Consider the following 25,448-nt stretch of genomic DNA (forward strand, 5'->3'; position numbering starts at 1 on the left):
CACGGTACAGCTATGATTTGAACTATTTAGCTACAAAGTCTAAATGGACACTTGGTATCTCAGTCTGTTTAAAGCACTCAGACTGAATATGCAATAGTCTAAGGCTTACAATTCTGGGTGTTTTACTTCATTTGTTGATTTTCTCTATTTTTTAATGAAAAGGTTTTAGTGTTTAGAAATAGTGATTTCCATAATGAATATATATATAAACACAATATGTATACATATACACATACACAATATATATATCCACATATACATATATACATATATACACTAAATATACATATACACACACAATATATATACATATATACACAATATATATACATATATACACATATATACACACAATATATATACATATATACATATATATACACAATATATATACACATATACACAATATATATACATACACACAATATATACACATATACATATATACATATATACATATAAACACAATATATACATATATACATACAATGTATATACATATATACACACAATATATATACATATATACACACAATATATATACATATATACACAATACATACATATACACATACACAATATATATACACATATATGTATATACATATATACATATACACACACTATATACATTTATACACACACTATATATACATATATACATAAAATATATATACATATATACATAAAATATATACATATATATCCAATATATATACATATATTTTTCCCACTTACTACCCATTTTAATACTTTACAATCTAAAGTTAGTGAATTCTTTCTTTCATGTCAGTCCTTATTTCCACTGCCCTACTGCCAATGTGATGCAGGGTATGTTACAAATGAACTACATATAGCTTCCCCGTGCTTACCTGTGTAATAAAAATATGAAATAACCTATTCACAAGTACCTGCCACTTTTGGTTAAAAATATTTTTTTTCTAAAATGTCAAAAAAAAGACTCATTGAATTCTAGGCTTTTCTAAAAACTAACTCTCAAAAGCGAGCAGAGTAATGCACTAAGGAGTATTCTGTTACAGGAAACTTGAAACTGGAGTAAAGAAGGATGGATAACATAAGCAAAGCTCTTATGAGTGCAGAGACGGAAGCAGCAAGCACAGGGCCTAAACAGACCTGCACCAGGTCTTCCAGGTATATATCATGGCTTCCAGTTTGGTGTGTCTATGGAAGTCCTGAGTGTGTAAGGACTTCTTGTGCCTTCTCTTGGGCTCTTTTCCTTCTGATGGTTTGTCTTTGTGATGGCTTTTGTTTTATCTATGTTTTGTTATTTTTAAAATGAATGAATGGAAGGTGGATGAATGAATGAATGGATATGGATGAATGAATGAATGAATGAATGAATGAATGAAGACCTACCCACTATGGTAAAGATTAACAACTGAACTATCACTTATGCTTGCCAGGAGAAAGAAAGTCACATAGAGTGACATGGGGTAGATGAAACAGGCCTCATGGTCAGGGTGGTTGACCAACACATAAAAGACTCCGCAGGTTTTTGTGTGTACCTGTATTTGGGTACAGTTTGGATTGGGAGGGTAGTTTTATTTCATTTTCTTGGTTTGGTGTGGTTTTGTTGTTGTATTAGGTTTTATTTTTGAAAAAGAATTTAAAATTGAGGAGGACATGGAGTCAGAGAACTCTAGAAGGACTTGGGGAAGGGGAAGAATATGATCAAAATATATTTCAATTTAAAATTGTTTTAAATTATACACACACACATACACACATACACACACATATACACACACACCCCTTATGGAGCTGCTACAAGTAAAAGTGTATTATTGAGTAACAGAATAAAACAGTGAATTATAAGATAGACTAGCCAGGAATGGTAGCACATGCCTTTAATCCCAGTATTCTGGAGACAGGTGGGTCTCTATGCGTTCATGGCTAGCCTGACTTGCATAGTGTGAATTTTAAGACAGTCAGTACCATATACTAGAGAGACCATGTCTCAAAAAATGAAAAAGAAAACAAGAAATAAGGTAGACTGTAAAGTCTACCTAGAAAAAAACCTAAAACAAGGAGATAAAGATTATTCAGAAAATCTTTTGAGGCAACTTTTGATTAGTGTCATATATGTAAATATATACTTAATATTCTATTTCTGTTTATATGAATAAGAAAAACTGAAATTTAAAATATTATCTCTCATAAGGAGAAATAATATTTTTTTAAGTTATAAGAAAAAAATTTCCATTTATCAAATGTCAAACTTCTACATGGTGAGACTTATCAAAATTAAATGGCACCTCTTCAGCTGATTATAAAGAGTTAAGCCCTTTAAACTTATGATCTGGTTTCCTATGGCAGCCTGTGAGCAATCAACATCATGCTGAGTCCTACTGCCAGGAAACGCTAAGGGTTCAATTAGACCAGCAGATAGACTATGCATTCAACAGTTGTGATAATGGCTGAGACGGTTTCTGTAAAAAAAAAAAAAAAAAAAAAAAAAAAAAAAAAAAAAAAAAAAAAAAAACAGTATACGTAATGCTAACCAAATGCAGATAAAATGGAGACAAAGCATCATTGCCCTCATCAGTGGTTCCCATGGATCTGAAATTCCTACCCACATATTTCCACTACTCTCATCTGGGTCTTGGCCTGTGTCTTTACCCCCCTAAACTGTCCAACCTTGCATATCTCTTAAGAAATAAAATAAAAAGTAGTGGGTGGAGAGCAAAAAGATGAAAAATCTATATGAGGCAGAGAGGTCCCTCCTGATGACCTTTTCTATTATTCTTAATTACCCTGATTCTATTTTGCATTATTTTTCATTGAAAAGAACACCATAATGCTAGCAACTGGAATACATGATAAAGATCTAATTACACCAAATCTTTCTCTCTCTGTCTCTCCCTTCCCCCGCCTCACTCACACACACACACACACACACACACACACACACACACACACACCATACTGTATATATGTATATACACATATATGTGTTGGAGACAAAGTCTTGTTACATAGCTCAGGCTGGCTCAGAACTTTAAATCCTTATTTGTTAGCCACACAAGAACTATCATTACATTACTATTATCTTTTCATACCCAGAAGCCCTGAATATTTATGTATCAAAAAAGCATAGATTCATACATCATGGGCAAACTACATGTAATGTAAAGACCAACTAATAAAGTTGGAAACAAAATTAAAGCTGTTCCAACTGATCACAGACCATAATAGTTCAAACTAAAATAAAATGCTTAACAAAATTTTTTCTAACACTTTCTTTTCAAGACCCCAGTTAATTTTCACCAGTATATATACAAACACACATACACCTACTAGCAGGAAAATGTAGCAGTCATATAAAAGCATCATGTTGTTATATCTAGGAATTCATGCATGCTAAATTAATGCTTTATCACTGAGCTACATCCTTAGCCCCACAGCAAAACAGTAGAGACATTCCTATAAAACTATGTAGCAGAGGATGGCCTTATCAACAAAGAGGAGAGGTCCTTGGCTCTGTGAAGGCTCAATATACCAGTGTAGGGGAATGCCAGGGAGGAGAAATGGGAGGGAGTGGGTGGGCTGAGGAACACTCTCATAGAGGAAGGGGGATAGAGGATGGGGGATGGGATAGGGACATTCCAGAGGGGAAACTGGGAAAGGGGATAACATTTGAAATGTAAGTAAAGAAAATACCCAATTTAAAAAGGAAAAAAAAAAAAAAAAAAACTGGGAACAAGGGAACCTGCCCACTTTTCCAATTAGTACTTAATATTGTTTAAAAATACTATATATGTAATTTGACATGATGAATACATGAACAGTGGAAGATATGTATAGATATTATTTATCTAAAAATTCATGATAAACGAAAATGTAATTCCAACAGTAAGAAAATTCAACAAGGTGTCTGGATATAAGATGAATATGTAGGATTTAACTTTCTTATGCATACAACAATTAGAAAATATAATGGAGAGTAAGATCATACTTGGCACAGCAATTAAAAAGATAAAATATCTAGAAATAAACCTAAGGAAGAAATATTGTGGACCTATATGCAGAAAACTAGGAAACTTTATTAAAGGACATAAAACAATGTGTGCATGAATGAAAAGACATACAGTTTCCTAGCAAGGATGACTCAACACTGTAAAGATATCAAATCTACTCAAATTAATATATAAACTTAATATCAGTCCAATAAATTTGCCAGAAGATGGAATTTTGGAACATTATTCTAAATATTATATGGGAAAATAAAATTGTGGTGATTACCATGAAGAGGAACAAAGCGTCCTAAGGGAGGAGGAGCCTTACCATTTATGAAATGTGTTCCAATGTTACAGTAAGTAAGGTTGTCTCCCAATTAGAAAGCTGGATTCTTGGTATAAAATACACAATACTGGCTGGAAGTAGTTGCACTGTAATCCCAACACTGGGGAAGGGGCTGAAGCAGGAGGATTGGCACAAGTCTAAGGCCAACCTGGCCTTACTCTAAATAAATAATAAATACAACAAAATCCAGAGAATGCAAAACTGGTAAGTTCAAACCCATGTGAAGTTAGTTTATGGTGAGATAAGCTAGGAAAGACAACTTATTTGCATACAGGTTTGGAACAACTAGACAGTTATTAGTGATAAAGTCAAATCTCTATGTCACTTCAATTAAATACATACACATACATATATATGTATATATACAATTTCAAATGTAAAAAAATTGTTAAAAATTCTAGAGAAAAAAGAAAAACACAAGAAAATCTTTAATCTTAAGACTAAATTCTAATGTAAGTCATTAAATACAGAAATAATCAAAGGTGATGTAGTTGATTTCCCCCCAAAAAAGGTAAAAATTTATTATGAGGAGAATTTCAGAAACAAAACCAAAAGGTGATGATGATATGCTGATATCTGTTCTCTATGCAACTAAGAGTCCGCTACCTTTCAGGAGATGGAACAGAGACTGAAGGAACAGCCAACCAATAACTGACCCAGCTTGAGACTCATCCCATGGGCAGGCACCAATCTCTGACAGTGTTAGTGATACTCTGTGATGCTTGCAGACAGGAGCATGGCTGTCCTCTGAGAGGCTCCACCCAGCAGCAACTCAGACAGATGCAGACACCCACAGACACACAGTGGATGGAGCTTGGGGACTCTCATGGAAGAATAGGAAGGAAGGATAGCATCCTCTAAGGGGACAGGAACTCCACAGGAAAACCAACAGACTCAACTAACCTGGACCCTTGGGGCTCCCAGAGACTGAACTACCAATCAAAGGCTATACACTGTGGAACATAGGCCTCTCCACACATGTATAGCAGATATATAGCTTAGTTTCTGTCTTAGTTAGGGTCTTATTGCTGTAAACAGACACCGTGACCATTGCAAGTTTTATAAATGACAACATTTAATTGGGGCTGGCTTACAGGTTCAGAGTTTCAGTCCATTATCATCAAGGCAGGAGCATGGCAGCATCCAGGCAGGCATGGTGCAGGAGGAGCTGAGAGTTCTACATCTTCATCCAAAGGAAACCAGAAACAGACTGAGCATCCTCAGGCAGCTAGGAGGAGGGTCTCCAAACCCACCTCCAGAGTGACACACTTCCTCCAACAAGGCAACACCTTCTAATAATGACACTCCCTAGGCTAAGCACATGGAAACTATTACAGTTTCCACGTGGGTCCTGAACAACTGGAACAGTTGCTATCCAAAAAGCTGTTACCTGTGTATGGGGATATAGTCTTCTAGCTGGGCTGCCTTGTCTGGTCTCAGTGGGAGAGGATGTGCCTAGCCTTGTAGAGAATTGAAATGCCAGGATGGGGGGTGGTAGAGAGCCAGGGGGCCCTACCCCCTCAGAGGAGGAGAGGGATGATGGGGGAAAGGACTGTGGGACTGGGTAACAGGGATGGGGCAAAGAGAGGAATACACACACACACACACACACACATACACACACACACACACACACACACACATGAGATGTTGATGTGTACAGCACACTAACCAACCCACAATAGAAACCAGCAACACAACAGCAAAAGCAAAAGTATATCTTTCATAGCAAAATGAGAATGTCTTAATCAACCTAACAGAAAGTGTTCAACCACATATAAACTTTTAAACTATATATATATATATATATATATATATATATATACATATATATATATAAATGATAATGAGCCATTTTAAAATAAGAATTTATAAGGGTGTAAGAGAACAGGTAATCTCTTCGTGGAAGTATAAACTAGTGTAATTTCTACAAAGGTCATTTGTAAAGAAAGGAGACTCAAGATTGTTTATCACTTGACCTAGCAATTCAATTTCTAATAATTTTACATATATTACATATATACATATATGTATTCTATGTTTTTATTTCAACATGAACTCACCTGGATATGTATAAAGATATTCACTACAGCTTCATGCATAATCACAATGATGGAAATATTCTAAATGTCTTTCTATAGGGATTAAAGTAAAATAGGAAGAGCTAAATATGAATACTCTAAAGCTGCTCAAAGTAGTGCAACTGATCTGAGTACATCTCCCACAAAAATCTATAGAGCTATCCCAAAAACAAAAAGATAGAATCGAGTGCACAAAAATACACACCAGTCTTTTGGCATATGAGAAATGTCTAAGAATTTGGTGAGGAACTTGTGGTGGTTTGAATGACATTGGCCCCACAGTGTCATAGGAGTATTACTATAAGAGGCAGAGCTTTGTTGAAGGAAGTGTGCTGCCGTGGAGGCACATTTTGAGGTCTCAGATGTTTAAGCCACTCTTACGTGGCATTTACTTCTGTTGCTTGTGGTTCAAAATGTAGAACACTGAGCTCCTCTCCGGCACTATGTCTTCTTGAAGCTGCCACACTTCCTCTATGACAATAAAGGACTAAACCTTTGATACTGTAAGCCAGTCTCAATGAAATGTTTTCTTTTAAGAGTTGTCATGGTCATAGTGTCTCTCCACAGCAACAGAAACATAGAGACAGAACTATACAGATGGACCTGAGGAAGGTCCTTCTAATGTAATATTTGTAAATATGTGATAATGTAACGAGCATGCAGTATGTGTGGGTAAGAATATGATACACTTGGAGAAATTTTCATTAAGAATCCTGTTCCTATGTACAATCAATATACACTTATAAAAAGTGGACATAGAAATTCAAAATATTTAGTAACATTCAAGGTTAACATAAAGCATAAAACTGATATTATATACGTCTCTGCCTAGAGCCTTAAGTAGTCAGAAAACACATGGCATGTTGTGTTTTATAAGGTGCCCCTGTCACACTTCTTTTATTCCTTACCCATATATATTCTGCCCCCTTTCTATCTCATTCTTTTTCCTTCCTTTCTGGGACTTGTCAAATTTACACGTAATTATCACTTTCCTGAGGAAGTCTTTTTTGATTCTCTACCCCTCAAGTATGAGGCCAAGTGGATGGTCTCAGAACCCATCCACCATAGTACTGCTTAGCTGCCTACCCCTTAATCATGACCACTCTGAAGGAGACAGCCATGGCATGGTCACTACTATATTATCACCAGGATCCAGCATGGCATCTGTCTAGTGCACAGCTATTACTCAGAAATTTCCTTATGACTGTGGTAAAATAAAAGTCACATCTATTGTACCCTAGTGCCACGGCCACGTGCAGAGACACTAAGCAAAAAAAAAAAAAAAAAAAAAAAAAACCAATAAATCATAGGTAAATCGGAGAGTAGCTTCCAATTCCTTTAGAATCTAACTGAAGTGTGTGTATGTGTATGTATATATGTTGGTGGTAGACGAGGTAGTAGTATTAGGTTATGGCTGCATTTGCATAGCAAGTATACTAAATTCCTTATTTCTTTGGAGTAATATAAGCTAAGATAAATTATTAATTAATTTTATCAACCACATAATGCTCTCTAACTTTATTATTGCCTTATGTTTGCTATGGTGCTCTAGGATCACTAACTTATTTCTAGTGTGGGAGCTGAAGCAACAGTCCTGTGATTAACACCCAAGTCTAGTGAAGGCCTTCCTAGTGACACATACCGAAAAATATGGTGGTCCCACTAGGAGCTACTTCCTACTTGTCTGGGTTAGGGTTTCATGGCTGTGAAGATACACTATGACCATGGCAACTCTTCTAAGGAACAACATTCAATTGGGGCTGGTTTATAGTTTCAGAAGTTTAGTTCATTATCATGGCAGGAAGCATGGCAGCCTGCAGGCAGACATGGTGCTAGAGAAGGAACTGAGAGTTCCCCATCTTGATATGAAGGCAACATGAAGAGACTGAGTCACTAGGCCTGGCTTAAACTTCTGAGACCTCAAAGCTCATGCTCTAGTGACACTTTGATGAAGCCAGACCTACTTTAACAAGGTCATACCTCCTAATCGTGCTATTCCTGAGGGCCAAACATTCAAAGATATGAATCTATGTGGGTCATTCCTATTCGGACTGCCACATTATTTGCTATGGTATGGATCTAGAATTATCCTCAAAAGCTCATGTTATAGGTTTGGTGTTATGAGGAGCTGGTGAAAATATTTAGAGGTGGTAAGTAGTAGGAAGTCTTAGGTTGCTGGGCATGTTCCCTCAGAGGAAATTTCAGCACTCTTCTCCTATTAAGTTTTACACCAGAACATGAAGTGAACAGGCCTTCTGCACCATGGTCTCTAGCCATGACACATTGTCTCCCCACAGGCTCAAAGCAATGGAGCCAGTGGGTCACTGGTGGAAATCTTTGAAACTGTGATCTGAAATAAAACCCTACCTATTTTCCAATACTTGGTGCCTAATGACTGAGGATTAGTGAGATATTAATAATCACTGGTGCGTTTGTGGGTCCCTTTACCTTCATTTTGGTGGAGAGGTCTGTGTTTTCAGAAAAACAGAAGTCATTTTTCTACTGCAGCTGCACTTTAAAACACTCGAGTCCAAGCTCTTACCCATTTTGTTTTTGTCTAGGTCACCTCATTGTCTCAAGTCCCAGGTGTTAGGTTCCATAGTATTTCATTTATGTTTACAATTCTTGGTTTTACGAATCAAAATATAAGTATTAAAAATTAGTAAGTCTAGGAAATTGCTACATGCAAATATATACAGCCTTGTCCCTGCTTGGGATTTCAATGTCTGCGGTGGATCCTAGGAACCTAAATTTTAAACAGCAACACAAGGGATTCTAAGCATGTGCTTCCTGAACCACAATATAGAAGCAGAAAACCAGGGTGAAGCCTGGTAGGGTTGCTGGTTGGGGATAGAGCTGTTTGTTCCAATTAGGTTGGATTTGAAACTAGTCATGCTGTACCTGCCCTCATCATATACGCTGAGTTGGTAATGCCTACATCCTGTGCTTTTATCTCTCCCCTTTCTCCATCTTCATTTCCAATCTAGACACTATGCGATGCAGTGGTTTCACAAAATGTGTATCACTTTCACCATTTTCTTCAGTTATCAAAACTAGAAAGGCTAACTGGGTGTGGTGGTGGACATCTTTCATTCCAGTGCTCAGGAGGCAGATACAGGTGGATCTCTTGTGAGTTCAAGGCTAGCCTGTACTACAAAGCGTGACAAAGCAAGTCCAGGATAGCCACGGTTCTATTACACAAAGAAACCCTGCCTCAAAAAAAAAAAAAAAAAAAAAAAAAAAAAAAAAAAAAAAAAAACCAAAACAAAGACAAACAAACAAAAAATCTGAAAGGGCAATGACTATGTATGATTTTCTTCACATTGATAATATATAGCAATATGTGATGATACCTGGTTGTGGGTACTCCTCTTTTCTATAAGCATATTTGCTTCTTCCTCTCTGGTGTAAGTGGCTCTTTAATGCTCAGGATGTCTCTTTATACCTCAAACATTGGAAGACCAGTTCTTTTCATATTAGGGCTGATTTATACTGCAACAATTTCCAGTAAGTAGACTTTTTGGAGCAAGCTGTCTCCAGATAAAGTTATGGTATCATAAATTAGTTCAGCTAGAGTGCCTTCCAAAACCATGCTCTTTTCTTCCAATGGATTCTGACACTGATCACCAGGGGGTTAAATGTAATAAGGCTGACCAAAATAATTAGTTTGTTCGTTTCTGAAGTAGACAATTCTTGTACATCTAGTCCTCTGACACTTCAGACTACTCTTAAACCCAACATTGCTTCAAACAATGATTGGCTTTAAAAAATTCAGACAAAAATTGTCTTTGAGAAGAAAGACAATAAAATACCCTGGAATAAACCTAACCAAGAAGATGAAGGAACTCTACAATGAAAATGTGAAAGTGCTGAAGAAAGATAATGAGAAAGACACTAGGGAAAGACCCCCTATGTTCATACACTGGGAGAAGTGATACTGCGAAATGTAATACCAATCAAAATACCTACAATAAACATCATAGGAAAAAACTAGAAAAGACCCCAGATAAATAATCCATTCTGAATAAAAAGAATAGTGACAGAGGGATTGCTATTCCAGACTTCAAGGTATATCATGGAACTATAGTAATAAAAACCAATATGCTAATGGCATAAAAACAGACACGGAATCTAACAGAATAAAACAGAAGACCCAAATATGAGTATTTGGAGCTACAAACATCTGATACTTAACAAAGAGAAACCATCATACACTAAAACACATGATGCTGGGAAAAGTGAAAGTTCTCATACAGACAGGTGACATTAGGTCACCATTAAGCACTTGGCAGAAAAATTATGTCCAAGTGGATCAAAGACCTCAATTTGAAACCCAAAATACTAAAAATGCTAGAAGAAAACACAGGCAGCACTCTATGAGGTATGGGTGTAGAAAAGGGCTTTCCCATTAGCCAAAGAAATAAGGCCAACGGTTAACAAAGTAGGAGCTCATAAAACTAAGTATAGCTAAGGAAGGAACGAACCAAGTGAACTGGAGGCCAACAGAATGGGAGAGAATCTTTTTCATCCATACACCCGACAGAGGATTAATAATAACTAAAATATATAAAGCACTCAAAAAAAACAAAGAGGCAAAAACAAACAAATGGCCAATTTAAAAAATGGGCTTGAGACCCGAACAGAGTTCTTAAAAGAACAAAACAAAACAAAACAAAAAAAATGGTTAAGAAATGTCTCCAAAGAAAATGCTTAGCATCCATAGGAATTAGAAAAATGCAAATAAAGACAACTTATTTGATATCCATAAAGGGACAAGGAGTGGCACCTACATATGGCAACCAACAGCTGTCTAGTTGGACTTATTGCCCACAGAAGAGCAATCATGCCTGGTACTAGAAACCTAGCCAGCATCCCTGGACTAGAGAGATTATGGACCTTAGAAATGATCTACTACTACAACATTGCTATCAACTTGAGGGTGGGGGGGCATGGGAGGGGTTTGAAGATGGTATCTGGGAGGGGCCAAGTGAGGCAATTCTTTTCCAATTAAAATCTATTAAGAATAATTTTTCATTAGCTCTTTTGAGAGTTTCATACATCTTTTTGGATCATATCCCTTCTCTCCCAATCCTTTCCAGACTGACACCCCATACCTACTACTCAATTTACGGCATTAAAATACACTGATGTGTGTAGCTCAAACATATTTGAATCTGTATACTCTACTGGAGTGTACTAAACTTACTAGGGGCTAACTTGATTTTTATCATCTCTTCCTTTTTACTGGATGAAAAGAGTGAAAGGATGAGCCTACAATTAAAATCTCTGACAAACTAGGACATCCTGGCTCTGTTGTCATTTGCCTGAGCTGGGAGCATAGTTCTGGTTTCTTGACTTGAGCAAAGGCCAACATTAACTAGCAGTTAATATTAACACGGCCTACCTTCCTAGACATAAACAAGGAACAGCACTGAAGATTACAGCTGTGATGGGCTTGTACTCTGAATTTTGCTCAGTTCTATGCTGTGGCTAATCAGATACTTCACTCTAATATTGATAATATGGCCATCTACTTTCTATGTATCATAAAGCATTTCTAGACCATTTTATATAGTTAATCTTCAGGAAGGTTTTGTGAGACAAGTAATTTCTGAGACTAAGATGGATTATGTATCTTGTTCAAAGGCATGCACCTTTTTAAGTAAGTGAATTGCAAAAGTCCACTAGAATTCAGATTCAGGTTTCTCTCACAATACTCTTCTGCCTTCTTGGCTTTGGCTAGAGAAAGGGATAGAATTTTAATTTTCTAAGTATCACAGACAAGGGTTCTTCTCAGCATGAATGCAGCACAGTGATCCAATAGTCTTCCATTGAATTATGTTAGGCACAAGCCAGGAATATTGATCTGTAGAAGTTTTAATATTGAAAAGGCACTGGACTTAAAATTTGTACAGAAATTTGTAATGCTACTTTGGGACAAAGTAAGATTTTCTGTTTGGACATCAGGGGTATTCACTGATGGGCAGAAACTACAGTTTCTTGCTTCTCAATGCAAACTGAGCACTATTTTAGCTTTTTCACATACTTAGTGTAATCAATTTTCCCAATAGCCAGTAAAGAAGGCAGCATTATCCAGTCTGCAGCTAGGAAACTGGAGGATCAAAGGACAAATCATTTTCTTAGAAAGTAAGAAAGTAGAATGTCCACAGTAGAGTATGTCTTATCTTGCTTTGGGGATAGTCCCACTGTAGCAAGGTAGCTAGGATAGGCTACTCTATTTGCACCCAGGTATCTATGAAGACTTTGTTTGGCTCCTCACTGATGAAGAGGGAAGGCATGAAATCAAGAAAAGGCTTTGTTGACACCAGTGAGGAGGTTATATGGCCACAATCTCAAAAACAAAAGCAAATGGCATGCCAAGGCTTAGGCTGTTCTCTTTTACTTCTTGGCACAGGTTGCCCTTTCTTCACAAATACATTTTCCTTCTTTGTTAAAAAATGTTACGGGATCCAATTGAAAACGAAAAACAGTACTGTCAGAGATGGAAAAATCTTCTTCTGCCTCTTCCTCCAGTCTTTTGAAGTTTTCTTGCTTGGGAATTTTATTTTTAAACTTACCACAATAGCTTGGCATTCCAGGATTATGGTAGGGAGAGTATACAGGGCCAGTGTCTCTTGCCTTTCCCTTCCTTGCACAGTCAAGAGATAAGACTGCTCCAAGAGAAACAACCACTCCCAGGTTATTATTGGAGGAAACATTTGCAAGATCCAGGAAACAAGACCCAAGGAGGCCACGAAGGAGAAAAGAGCCAGAGAGCTTCCTGGCCCTGAGCTCACAGACACTTCTAGTTGATAACAGCAAATGCTAAGTGGCAGTCTAAGCCTTCTTTTGGTTCCCCAAGAGTTGAAAACAAACTGCCATTCAAAGAGAGAAACTCCTGCTTTGATGGAGTTGTCATGAATAAAGCTTAGTTCTGCACCCTCCTACCCAAATGACTCCCAATTCTACACATGAAGATTCCAAAGATACAGAAGTCACACTGGAAGACAGAACATGTGGGTTTTCCCTCTTCCCAATAGGTCACTGATTAAGTGAAATAAAATGGTCTTAAGAAAATTATGAGAAGGAATCAGATCATATTTTTATGTATGGATATGGGAGGAATTATGTCACAGTAGTGGTGACATATCCCTTTGGATATCAAAGTTTTCCTGGATTTAAATAAGAAGTAGCACCCGATGGAGAGTTCTAGCAAACCAAATTGTAGTCAGGAGTGCGGTCAAGCATGCCTGGTGAGAACCTGTCTGTCCTTGATAAAGGAATGTTTGCAAAGCCTTTGATCTCAAACTTCCCAGAACTGAATCAAGCCGATGTGGTCTGCTACTTCTTTAGATTTTCTTTTCTTTTCCTTTTTATCATCACAAATTCCAACATTTTGACACATGCCCAAAACACTCTATGTGCTTTCAAGTCAAGCTAGTCACATTTAATCAGATATTTTAAATGTGTTCTTTCAAATCCAAGTGTTTACCTTTCTGGGATTAGGTAACATTATTACATTAGTTAGTACACATCCCCATTTCTGTGAAAAATTCAGTATTTGTACATCTGTCCTTGTTAGTGGATGCTCTGTTTTAGGCCATCCTTTATGATAGAATTCACTGCTAAGCCTTTTCAATCACCATAAATTTAAGTAGTATAAATATTTTTTCAAGAAATTAATTTTATATTTTGGATTATTCCCTTGGGGGTATATTCGGACAGAATAGGACAAGTAATGAAACATAATTCCAGAATGTTCTTTAGGATAACTGAACCAGTGTTTGCTTCCAGGAAAAAAAATACTATTTAACCATGTCTAACCTTGGTAGGATTTTATAATTTCACTTATCCTTTCCAATTTGTTATCAGCTTAATAAGAATGCTATAATACCTTGAAATTGATTTTATTTATATTTCTTTAATTGCTAAAGAGGTTATAGTTTTTCGCAGAATGATTTTACAGTTTGCTTTCCTTGTGTGTAAAGCAGAATGCCTGCTTATTATTTTTTTGGTCCCCTTAGAAATCTAAATCTTCAAACTGACCTTCTCTATCTGTATCCATTCTTTCTATATCTTGGACAGGAAACTGTTATCAATAATGTTGTTCCTAGACATGTCCCTCATTCTTCAGCTTAGTTCTTTATTACATTTTGCCATCCAAACTTTTTCTAACTTTTTTTTTTATATTTCAACCCATCCATCTTGTCTCTAATGACATCTTCAACTTAACAGCTATAGATTTATCTTACATCGTCAGCTGGAATAAATCTATTATTCCAGTGCCTTACCTCCTGGCTAGAATGTGTTATTAATCTAAGTAAGGTATGTGATCTCTAAGTTAATTATCCTTCATGAAAGTACCTTAAAAACCTCACATTTCTTAAAGAAACTGATGTTTAAAACCAGGTTCCGGTTGCTTCCAGTGTGCTCCATATTTTCAATTTAGTTTGTTTGTTCATAGAACCCTTTTAAAATGTCGTTTAGCATTTTAAGTTAACTATTATGTATTTGATAATTGTCACTTTAAGACTGACAGCACAGGTCCACTACCTCTTAAATCTGAGAGGCCACTATCATTCTAGAAAATGACTTCTTCCAGATTCATTTCACTATGGAGTTGACAAGTTCTATAAAGCACCCAAGATGATTTGTAGTACATTAAATGTGTATATTAACTTGGGAGATTTGTGTCATTACCTTATACAGTCTTTGCAAGCTGAAGCAAATTACAGATATGTATTTATTCCTATTTTTATTTCTCTCATTTGAGTGATTTTCCTTGATTAAATGTTGTGTGTCACCCATGTTTCAACACTTTGGATATTTACTTTGTTACACTTGTAACAAGCCTCAAATGCTTCTAAAGGTTACAATCTTACCTGGAAGGGCTTCCTGGAAATGTACTCTTTCTTATGCCATCAGATTCAACTATTCATTGGATCCTGGATCCCCCCCCCCCACCCAACCCAAGGTAGAATAGGAAGGACAGAAAAAACGAAGAGAACCTTTAGCAGAGAGTTAAAACAACTTCACAGAGCTCTAATTTTGTCAAATCCAATATAAACCTACAGGTAATGGGATCTGGAATAAAATGACTGTCTGACCTTGGGACTGTGACTTTTGTCTTCTTGTAAGTTAGTTGTCTTATTGGCAAAATTATGCCATGAATAGCAATAATCAGATAAGATCACAAGAGATAATAACAGTTTATGTAAAAGGTGTCTGAAAAATAGTGAGCATTCAATAAATGTTAGCTGTCATACCTTTGTTTTGTCATTACTAGTATAATGATCTCTTTCCTTGTTTTAGTTTCTTCCTTAGTATTAGGTTCCTCCAGAGTGAATGAGGTAAAAATAAAGTGCAGGCTGTTGTTAGAGCTAACCAAGCTGTGTGTAGAATAAAATATATATTCTGAAGTTACAAGCAAGTAGGAAAAAGAAAAGGATAAAGGTAGGCAATTACAAGTACAGAGATCCAAGAGAGATAATCCAGAAACGAGTATCTATTGGCTTTTAAATACCTACAATTATATAATTTTTCTCCCACTAGATCTACTCCTAATGTCCCCCTCCTACTAAGACCAAAATGAGTTTGCATTCTCTCTGCATGCAAAGCAAATAACACCCCAGAGACAACTAAGAATGGAACTACTTAGAATTATCTTCTTTGAGGCAGATAGTGTAGCTTAAGATTATACTTCTGATTCTCCCACCTATACTCATCACTCTAGTTGTGACAGAAATGACATAATACATGTGAAAGTGTATGTGTGTGGTACTAAGAAACTGTGGGGGAAAGCTCCATCAGGACTTTTCCTTATAAATGTCATATCCTCACTGGGTCTTTTGTAGTCCTTCTCTGAATAAAACAAAACAGAAAATAACACAACTCTTTCCGGTATCTTACTAATTTTAAGGTTAGCATATAAGGCACTATGTTTCATTATGGCATTTCTTATATGTATAATTGTTGTTTTCTCCTGACCACCCTTTATTGCCATATCCATTGTACTCCCTAACCACTGGTCTTCCTCAAGTGCCAACTCCTGCTATTTTCACATCTGTCTATATAGTGCTAAATGTTGCTTACACATATTCGAGGAAATGCAGTATTGTGCTTTCTCTTCTCCTTATCTTCTTGTTCTCCTCACCCCTCCATTTACTACCTTTCTTTCTCTACACAATATCCTACTTTCATGCCATATAGAGAGATACCTACACAAACATATATGTATGTTCAACCTGAGAGTAAACATGATAATTGTCTTTCTGAGTCTGACTTATTTCACTTAACATCATCATTTCCTGTTCCACTTTTCCACAACTGGCATAACCTTCTCCCATTATGGCTAGATAAAGTTCTAAAACAGTGTGTGTGTGTGCGTGTGTGTGTGTGTGCGTGTGTGTGTGTGTGTGTGTGTGTGTGTGTGTGTGTGTGAATTTTCTTTATCTGCTTCCCTGTTTGGTGGGCATCTATGCTGATTTCTTATCTTGGCACTTGTGACTGATATAGCAGTATATAGGTATGTAAACATCTCAGCAGCCAACTGGGTTCAGGAATAGAACCAGTTACAGTCTAGCTGGGCTATGTGGTAATTATGTTTGTAAGCTTTGGAGGAACCTCTAGACTGGTTTACATACTTGCCTGACATCCATAACTGTGATCTGCCTCCTCCATTTTCAGCACTGATATTCTTACCCTTTCTGTTCATCTCTATTTTAAATTTCATGCAGCTTCTGAGATCTCTACCCAGCCATTACTTACACAACTTGCTTTCAAAATTTATCAGGTGCCAAAAATGGCGTAGAATGCTCAATAAAACACAGATTGTTGATCATTTTATAATTCACTAGGTCTTGGTGGGGCCTTAGACTTTCATTTCTAAGAAATTCTTGGATGATATTGAGGTTCCTGGGCCCATAACCATATTTTATGAACCACTAAATTAATTGTCCCTAATTTCTCTTCTCTTAAAACATTTCAATGTTAAAATACTTCTAAACATTTTAATCACACAGTAAAATAACAATCATCATCATCATCATCATCATCATCATAAACATCATCATGATCAAGTGAAAAGAATTGGCTCTCCACATGTTCCTGGTGACAATATAAAATAGTGCAGCCATTTTGGAAGACAAACAATTCTTTTAAATATAAAGTTATCATATAGAATAGAAATTCTACTCCTATGTACATGCTAAGGAGAGCTGAAAACATAGCTGCCTAGAAATTTATATAGGAATGTTTCTAACAGTCATATTTGTAACAGAAAGTGAAAGCAACTCAACTATCTCTTAGTAGATGACTGGATAAAGAAAATGTGATCTCATTGTGTTATTTGGCAATAGAGAAAAATAAAGTGTTGAAATATGGTACCATGTGGATGAATGGCTAAAACATCATTCTGATTAATAGACACGAGACACACAAGCACATGTGTTATGTGATTCTACATGAATGAAGTAAGCAGAAAAGAGCACATCTATGAAGACTGAAAACAAACTTGCCATTGCATCAGGTTGCAAATGGGAATGTCAAGTGACCGCTCCAGACAGACATGAGTGATCCTAGCAGGATGGCAGAAACATTCTAAAGCTGGCTCATGGTAATGGCTATACATCATCTACCAAACACACAGACTGCATAGTCAAAATGAGTGATTCATAATGAGCAAGGACGTTTTCATTTCTTCTTCACAGAACTCCACTACAAGCAATCATGCCATGTATTTTTCCATACCCAGTACTTTGCTAATGCTGCTTTCCTGAAGGAACCTTATGACTGCAAACTGTCAAAGCCCATAAATGCTGTGTTCCATGCTAGCAGTACATTGACAGGGCATCCCTTCTACACTTCAGCCATTTATCCTTCTGCTTTGTCACTGTCTCCTCCTCTTCTTATCCTGGATGGATGCTTGGCAAGCACTCTTTAAAGAATCTGCTGTAGACCTCATCAACTTCATCTCTGACGTAGCTCAGTTCTAGGTTAGCATTTCTCCTCTAAACCTGCCCCTCTCTGGACTCCTCTGTTTATGTCAGGAACTTCTCAGGCTACCAGGACTCAGCTAGTTTTAATTATGTCCTCTGTTCCAAAGCTCTAGAACCAGTTTTTTTCTACATGTCCTTCAAAAGGATGTCTTGTAGTTGTAAGCAAATAATCTCACATTAACACATGAAAAGATGTTCAATCTAGAATGATCAAGGCAAGCAAATTAAGGCGATTAGCAGGTATAACTGTTGCATTAGGAAAAGAAAAAATTTTAATGATAGCAAAATTTGGTATAAAGAATTATTTTAGTAGATTGCAGATGATAATATAAAATGCCTCCTGAGGAAAGCTTGTTAAATCTGTAAAGAATTTTAAGAATATTCATATATTGTGACCTAATAATACAAATTCCAGATATTAAATTCTTTAATAATTGTTCCAGAGATAATTGTTTTAATGAGAAAATTCAAAATGAGAAAAAAATCTATAGCTATTCAAAATGTTCTAGATAATTACTTTATACTATAAAAACCTTGAAAACAACTAGATTATTCAACAATTTAGGAATGATTAAGCAAATTACTATACCATAAGCAGATGAAATAGTCTATAGCTGTTAAAATTATAATTATTAAGGAAGTCTGAATGAAAATTATTTATCAAATAATGCTTGGTGTATAAAGATCCAAAGCTCATTTGCATAGTTATTACTATGCCAGGAGTAATCACCACACCTACAGAAAACGCCAACAGAAAAAGGAGCATTAAGGTGGGAGACACAAGGCTATTTCTTCTTGTGCCTAATTTTCTGTACTATTCTTTCCACAATAAACAATTCTTTTTTTTCTCCCAAAGCATCACACACATTTATCTATCTTTTGTTCCATATTTCCAGTGCATCTGCACATCCACCTCCCTTGTCCATAGCACATTTTAATTCCTGGATGACTGCCCCTCTTGGTTACCCTCCAACTCATCCAGTTTGCCAATGCTGTCAAGTTGCCTAAAATGCCACATTTATCTAAGTCACTTACTGATTGTCAATAATTTTTAATTTGAATTTATTTTTGCTTGAAAGTTTCATATAAGGAATTTTAGTCATTTTCCAGGTCTCATTATCTTTCATAGTTTGAATTCACACACACACACACACACACACACACACACACACACACACACAAACACACATACACACACTTAATTTGTAGATATTAGTGGGTGCCAGGTATTGCTTAATACATGCATACAATAAATAATTGTATACATTTAATATGATTACATCCAATGATTAATTCAGAGTAAGCATCCTCAAGTATTTATCATGTCTTTGTGGCAAAGTGTTCAAAACCCCCTTCTAGCTGTTTCAGATGCAGTTAGCTCATTACTGCTGTGTATAGTCACTACATCATCATGCACAGCATAGCAGAGCTTCAGTCTGTTATCCAATCCGAACTTAGAACTGATGTCAGGAAGTTCAGACATAAGTTGTACAACCCAAGTCATAGCACATAGGTTGTTTTGCAAGTCATAATGGATTATCACTGCTGTTGAACTCTTGTTCTGCTCAAGCTGTGGGCAGACAATGCTTCTCGCTGTTCTTTCATTAGTAGCTCCCACCTTGCTAAGCAAAAGGAAGTACACATGCTACGTTTTCAGTAAGACTCTTACTGCACAGACAAGTGAGGAGGAGAAACATTTTGGAGACTGGCAAGATGTAGAATACTATTTCTGAAGTGAAACTACTTAGGGAGAGTTAGCTTAACTGCTGAGGGGCTTTAGGCAAATGAATGTGCTTGTGTGTGCCTCAATTGCTTCTCTGTATTACATGCAACAGAAACTGTATCTACACTGATTATACCTACTCTACAGTCTCACAGTGATAAAGACTTGTAAAATGCATTCCTTGGTGCTTACAGCATATAACTGAGTTATTTACTGCCTTGGGGTGTTGCTTTATGAAGCACTTGCCTAGTGTGCACAAGATCATAGATTCTTTCCCAAGTATTAAAGAAGATAAAAAGAAGAGGAAAACCATGAAAATGTTAGTTAGCATTATTGTTTTTGTGTCTTTTCACCCATGTAGTGGTGAGTAGATTCTGTTTCTTCTTTTGGCAACCAAATGATAAATACCACTTGCAAGACACCTCTGTATTAAGCACATAGAATAAGGCTATGCCCAAGGTATGGTATCCTTTTAAAGGTTTCAATCTGATAATATATGAAATTTGACAGTGTCACTAAATTAAAATAATATCCCCAAGAACAGAGCTTTTAGTGGTGAGAGTGATCAAGACCAGTGAACTCTGCAAGTACCTAGAACTTGGATTCCTGAAACACTCCACTGAGGGACCTATTTGCAGGCTGTCCTTTTTGAATCCTGATGGAAGCAGATGAAATGGTGAGGGAGAGGAGAGCAGGAACTTTGGGGTCAGATTGTCTGAAACCTAACACTACCATTTGCTGTCACCTCAGGTAAATTCTAGAAGTTCTCTGTAGTACCACTAAAAGACAGGCAGCAAAAGAACTACTGTAGGGAGGAAATGAAAATTCGATTATAGTCTGATCATCCCAATGACTGACAGTCAGAGATGATTAATAAATATTGGTTATCATCCCCTTTCCCATTGCAGGGGAAAATGAGTATGTTTTCTCCAAGTAGTGGGTTTTCCACACAGCTCAGTATCCCTGAACAGTTGGCTATGTTTTCAGTTCAAGGTATATTTTTCTTGTTGTTGAATGGGCCTTAAGTCCAGTGACAAAGCTGTTGATTGCCACTACAGCGAACTGTAACTCTCATGCCTTACTCCAAGAGTTGTAACCTATCACCACCACAAACGTTTTTTAAACAGCCCTTTAGTTCTCAGTAAGTCCTACTAAAAGTGTGGTGGCAGAACCCAAAAAGCGGTACCCCTAAAAAAACGCTAGACAAAAAGAATAGTCCTTCTTCTCTGTTGGCTCCAACTACTTGTAGCCACTGAGAAGACAGGAGCAGATTAGGTCTTCTTTCTTGTTTCAGCACAGACTGGTTTGCTATGTCCTCGGGCATATCTAGACATGACTGTCTTAGACATACCTTTTCAACACTGCTGACTCCTACCTATTCTAAAGTGTTCTCATTATCTCTAGAGTCTATATTCAGATGAAGGTGTATGGGGCACCTTAGATTATATATGGCAAAAATTCTTTGGTGTAACTAGCATAGCAGTTTCATCAAAGAAAATCAAACAAGCCAAAAGTCATCATTATTTATAAGGAAGCTTCGGAGGCACAAAGTCACCCCAAATCCCTGAGTAGTCACTTACCTCCCGGAATGACTAGTTTTCCTGTTTCCTGTTATTGGCTTCCACTTGTCCACAGGAAATTCCTGCAAAGGAAAAGTCTGATAAGTTAGGGACCTTTGAACAGCCAGGTATCTAGGTAGTTTCAGAAATAGCAACCTGGCCAGGTTCTTTGGCTGGTACCATGGGTGCCCCGAGACAGGCCTCAGAAGAGTTGGAAGGCTGCCTTCCTTTAGGGAAGCCTGCTGAGCTACTACTGCACTCATGCAGAAAGCCAGAAAGCATTCAGGGACCAGGGGTAAGAATGCTGAATTTTCCTCTTGTTTTCCTCCCCTCCCAAACCCCATCCAAAAACCAGTTTAGCATGTTTGCTGTTTGCTCTCTGGCTCTTGCTTGCACTGAGGGATGGGGGTGTTTTTTTTTTTTTTTTTTTTTTTCTGTCCTACTTGATGAACCTTTTTGCTGCTCCTGTTTCTTCCAATAGAGAAAGCATCTTCTTGAAAACACTGACCCTGAGGGGTTTTCCTGCTGCAGAAACCCTCTTCTATTGTGTGCAAAGGTAGAGTGGAGATGTCAGCTACCCTCATCCTGCAGTTCTTTCTCCTACACATACATCTTCAGACAAGGGCTGACATGAGCTCTTCTCCGAGAGATCAAGTATTGAGTGCCCTGGCTCATATGTTATAGAAGTAGACTGTCTGCCTTGGATGGATTTTCCTAAATTGCTCAGCCACATGTGTCATTTGTAAAAAATGTTCCTTTCTTCTCACTAGAGCCTAAACCTGAATATGTGTTTGCGTTTCAGATTGTTCCCACTTTTGCATTTAGTACCCTCCACCTGGCGGCGACTCAGCTTAACCTAAGAGAAGGCATTTTTCCTAAGCTGTGCTGATCTTCTAAATTCATTCTGCTCTAATACTGCTATTATTAGTCCTTGCCAAGGCTTACTGCCTTAACCCCAGTGGGCCTCTCTTTTGGGGACAAACACCTGGTGAAGTAGAGTGAATATAGGTCTTTAATGTGAGTTATACTGGCTAAGGCATTTATTATCTGTGCCATGTAAGGGACATTCTGTCACCATTTTGAACCTCAAATATTTGGCAAATAAAGCTTATTAGTGAGGATCAGATGAGATGTGTGGAGAATGCCCAGCACAGAGTGTAGAAGCCTCTGTAGTTACAACACCGGGGAGTCTGCTGCAGGAAAGCCACTTGTGTGCACGAGCCCAGCCTGAATAATACAGACTCTGCCTCAAGGGGATGTTACTATGAGAAAGATGAGGTTTCTTTCCTGATTCCAGCTTCCACAAAATTGGAGAACAGTTTCTGAGGGCTGGGGGAGCATCTGAGCAATTCTAATAATCTACACTTCAGGTTCTGTCTGCCTTGACACATTTGTGAGATGTCACTGGCCACAAAAAGTACCATAACTTGTTCAGACACAGATTTTCTTTCCATGTTCATTCTAGTCCCGTGAAAATGCTTAGAAAATAGCAGTGGGTAACCCAAAGAAAACCCTCCACCAAGTCCTACCAACCTTCTCAGATTCTCCCCCTCTACCCACTCCTACAAAACCTTACCAGATTCTCAGTATTACTTTTCTCTCTTGCCTCAGCCACTTCATTTCCTAGAATTGATCTGTGCCCTTTGAACCAAAGAGGCAATATTCAAAACTGGTAGCCATTGAGCGTAACAGTAGAACTTGCTGCCTTGGTGAAAATGAAATCGCTAGAGGCTACATAGGAGAAGGCACAGGTTTTGAACTCTACTCACAAAGAGGCAGTTAACACATGTTAACACATGCTCCAGCACACAGCCTCTGCAGCTAGAAGCAGTGCTTTGGAATCCACATCTGTCATCACCAAGTGGATGGCCCCATTTAACTTAGTTATATGGTATATTCTACACACACACATTATAGATGATACACACATATATAACATGTATATATTATACATAACACATAAAATACACATTTTTGTATGAATATGTGTGAGTATACATGTTACACCATATGTATGACTGTTTGTATAACATTATACCAGAAATATATGGTACTTGATATGCGGTTTTATTTTCATGACCAGAGTACCTATTTCTTAGTTGCTATAGGACTGAATGCATTGATAATCTAAGGTACACAGAATGCAGTGGAAATCCATATATAAGTTATTTTTATGTTGTTCAAATCCTGGCTCTGCACCTTGTAAGATGTGTGATCTCTGAGGATCAGTTTCCTCAGCTGTCCCATGTAAGTGTCCAATGAAATCATCTGGCTATGTATGTAAAACTAACTGGCATAAAATATGTCTGTTGTCAGTATATGCAGAGTTTACTTCTCTAGACATTACAGAGTCAGAGCAAGTTAGCTCCATAGCCTTCTTCATGAGAGAATGAGCAGGCTCTCAGCCTTTCTTCAGATAGCCACCACAGCAAATACTTTAATTGTCAGAGATGTATGTTTCCCAGGGTCAGAAATGCAGGATTCAGGTGACAAGGGTAGAAATGGCACATTTCTATGTACTTAACCATATCTACATATGTGAAAGACTAGTGCCTAAGCAGACAGGCTTAGCCAGTGTAACAGACATCTGGAAACCAATGTATCCTTTCCTCCAAGTATAAAAGAAAGGGTATGGCATAGGCACAGCTTGTCTATATTACTACAGCTAGTTGCTGCTACCTGTCAATGGAACTTCCTTCTCTTTCAGAGGAGCTGGTCCTGAGATGACACTCCTGTAGCCATCTTTTCCTTCACCTTCAACCCCCTTTCCCTGGTGCTTGCTTATGACTACATCTTTCAGCCAAGATTTCTCAAGCATAAGCCAAATTTCCCTTCATCTTAAAATAGCTTACTTATAAGATGATTACTGTCTGGCAGTCACTGTTCTAAAGGCTTTGCACATGTTCGCCATTTAATGCAACTTAGGAAGCAGGTGCTGTTATTACCTTCATTTTTTTAGATGGGAAAGATTAGGCACTATAAATTCTGAAGACGAAATGTAAACCCAGCTAGTCTAGTTTCAACTTCAATGCCTTTCGGCCATTATCTACATTTCCTTTTATCATTTTGTTAGTATTGTGAATATTTTCAGACATAGCAAAAAGAGGAAAGCAGTTGACACTGAGCATCTACATATCCTGCCACAAATAACGTCTGTGCTGTGTTCACCTTATCATGTGCCTTTTTGCTCCCCTATTCATCAACCAGTGTATCTTAAAGTCTTACATGCACTTCAGAGTAGGTTCCAACCATTTTATCTGCATAAATGTCAAAACCTAAATGACATAGAGTAATTCCTTAAAAGCTACCAGCTACCAAAGTTCACCCAAGAAGAAACAGATTGTCTCAATAACTCTGTTACTACTGGGGAAATTAATGTACATTTTCAAACATTCTCACAAAGAAAATGCAGGCCCAGATAATTTTGATGATAAATTTGGCCATGTGCTTAAGGAAGAAATAACATCAGTGCTATATGCATTCTCCCTGAAAGTAGAAGAGGAGGGAATGCTTGTCACTTCATTTAGCTAGCATTACCTAGTTAGAAAAAGACAAAGATTTTACAATATAGTCTACATCTAATAAACGTAGAAGCAAAGGGCCTTAACAGAATGTCAATACATCAGCTCTAGCAGCATAAAAAAGTGTATTATAACCAAGTGGGCTCTATCCTAGAAATGCAAGGAGGGTACTTATTTCAAAATCTAATTGATCCAGCTCACTGTAAATTTAGACAAAACTAAAACCACATGGTCATCTCAATAGA

The 25,448-nt window shown here is 37.2% G+C and overlaps 1 protein-coding gene across 2 annotated transcripts in view; it reads right to left on the reverse strand.

Annotated features, from left to right (window-relative positions):
- The window catches only part of SHROOM4 (shroom family member 4), a gene marked incomplete at its 5' end in the record, with an annotated part of 197,893 nt that overhangs the window by 13,392 nt on the left and 159,053 nt on the right, over nt 1-25,448 (reverse strand). For both annotated transcript variants that reach the window (XM_080909984.1, XM_080909983.1), the window contains one exon: nt 21,704-21,765. In XM_080909984.1, the coding sequence (XP_080766110.1) occupies nt 21,704-21,765 (62 nt within the window). The remainder of the gene's footprint in view (nt 1-21,703; nt 21,766-25,448) is intronic.

The sequence above is a fragment of the Micromys minutus genome, assembly GCF_963924665.1.
Source record: "Micromys minutus genome assembly, chromosome: X".
Lineage (NCBI taxonomy): Eukaryota > Metazoa > Chordata > Mammalia > Rodentia > Muridae > Micromys > Micromys minutus.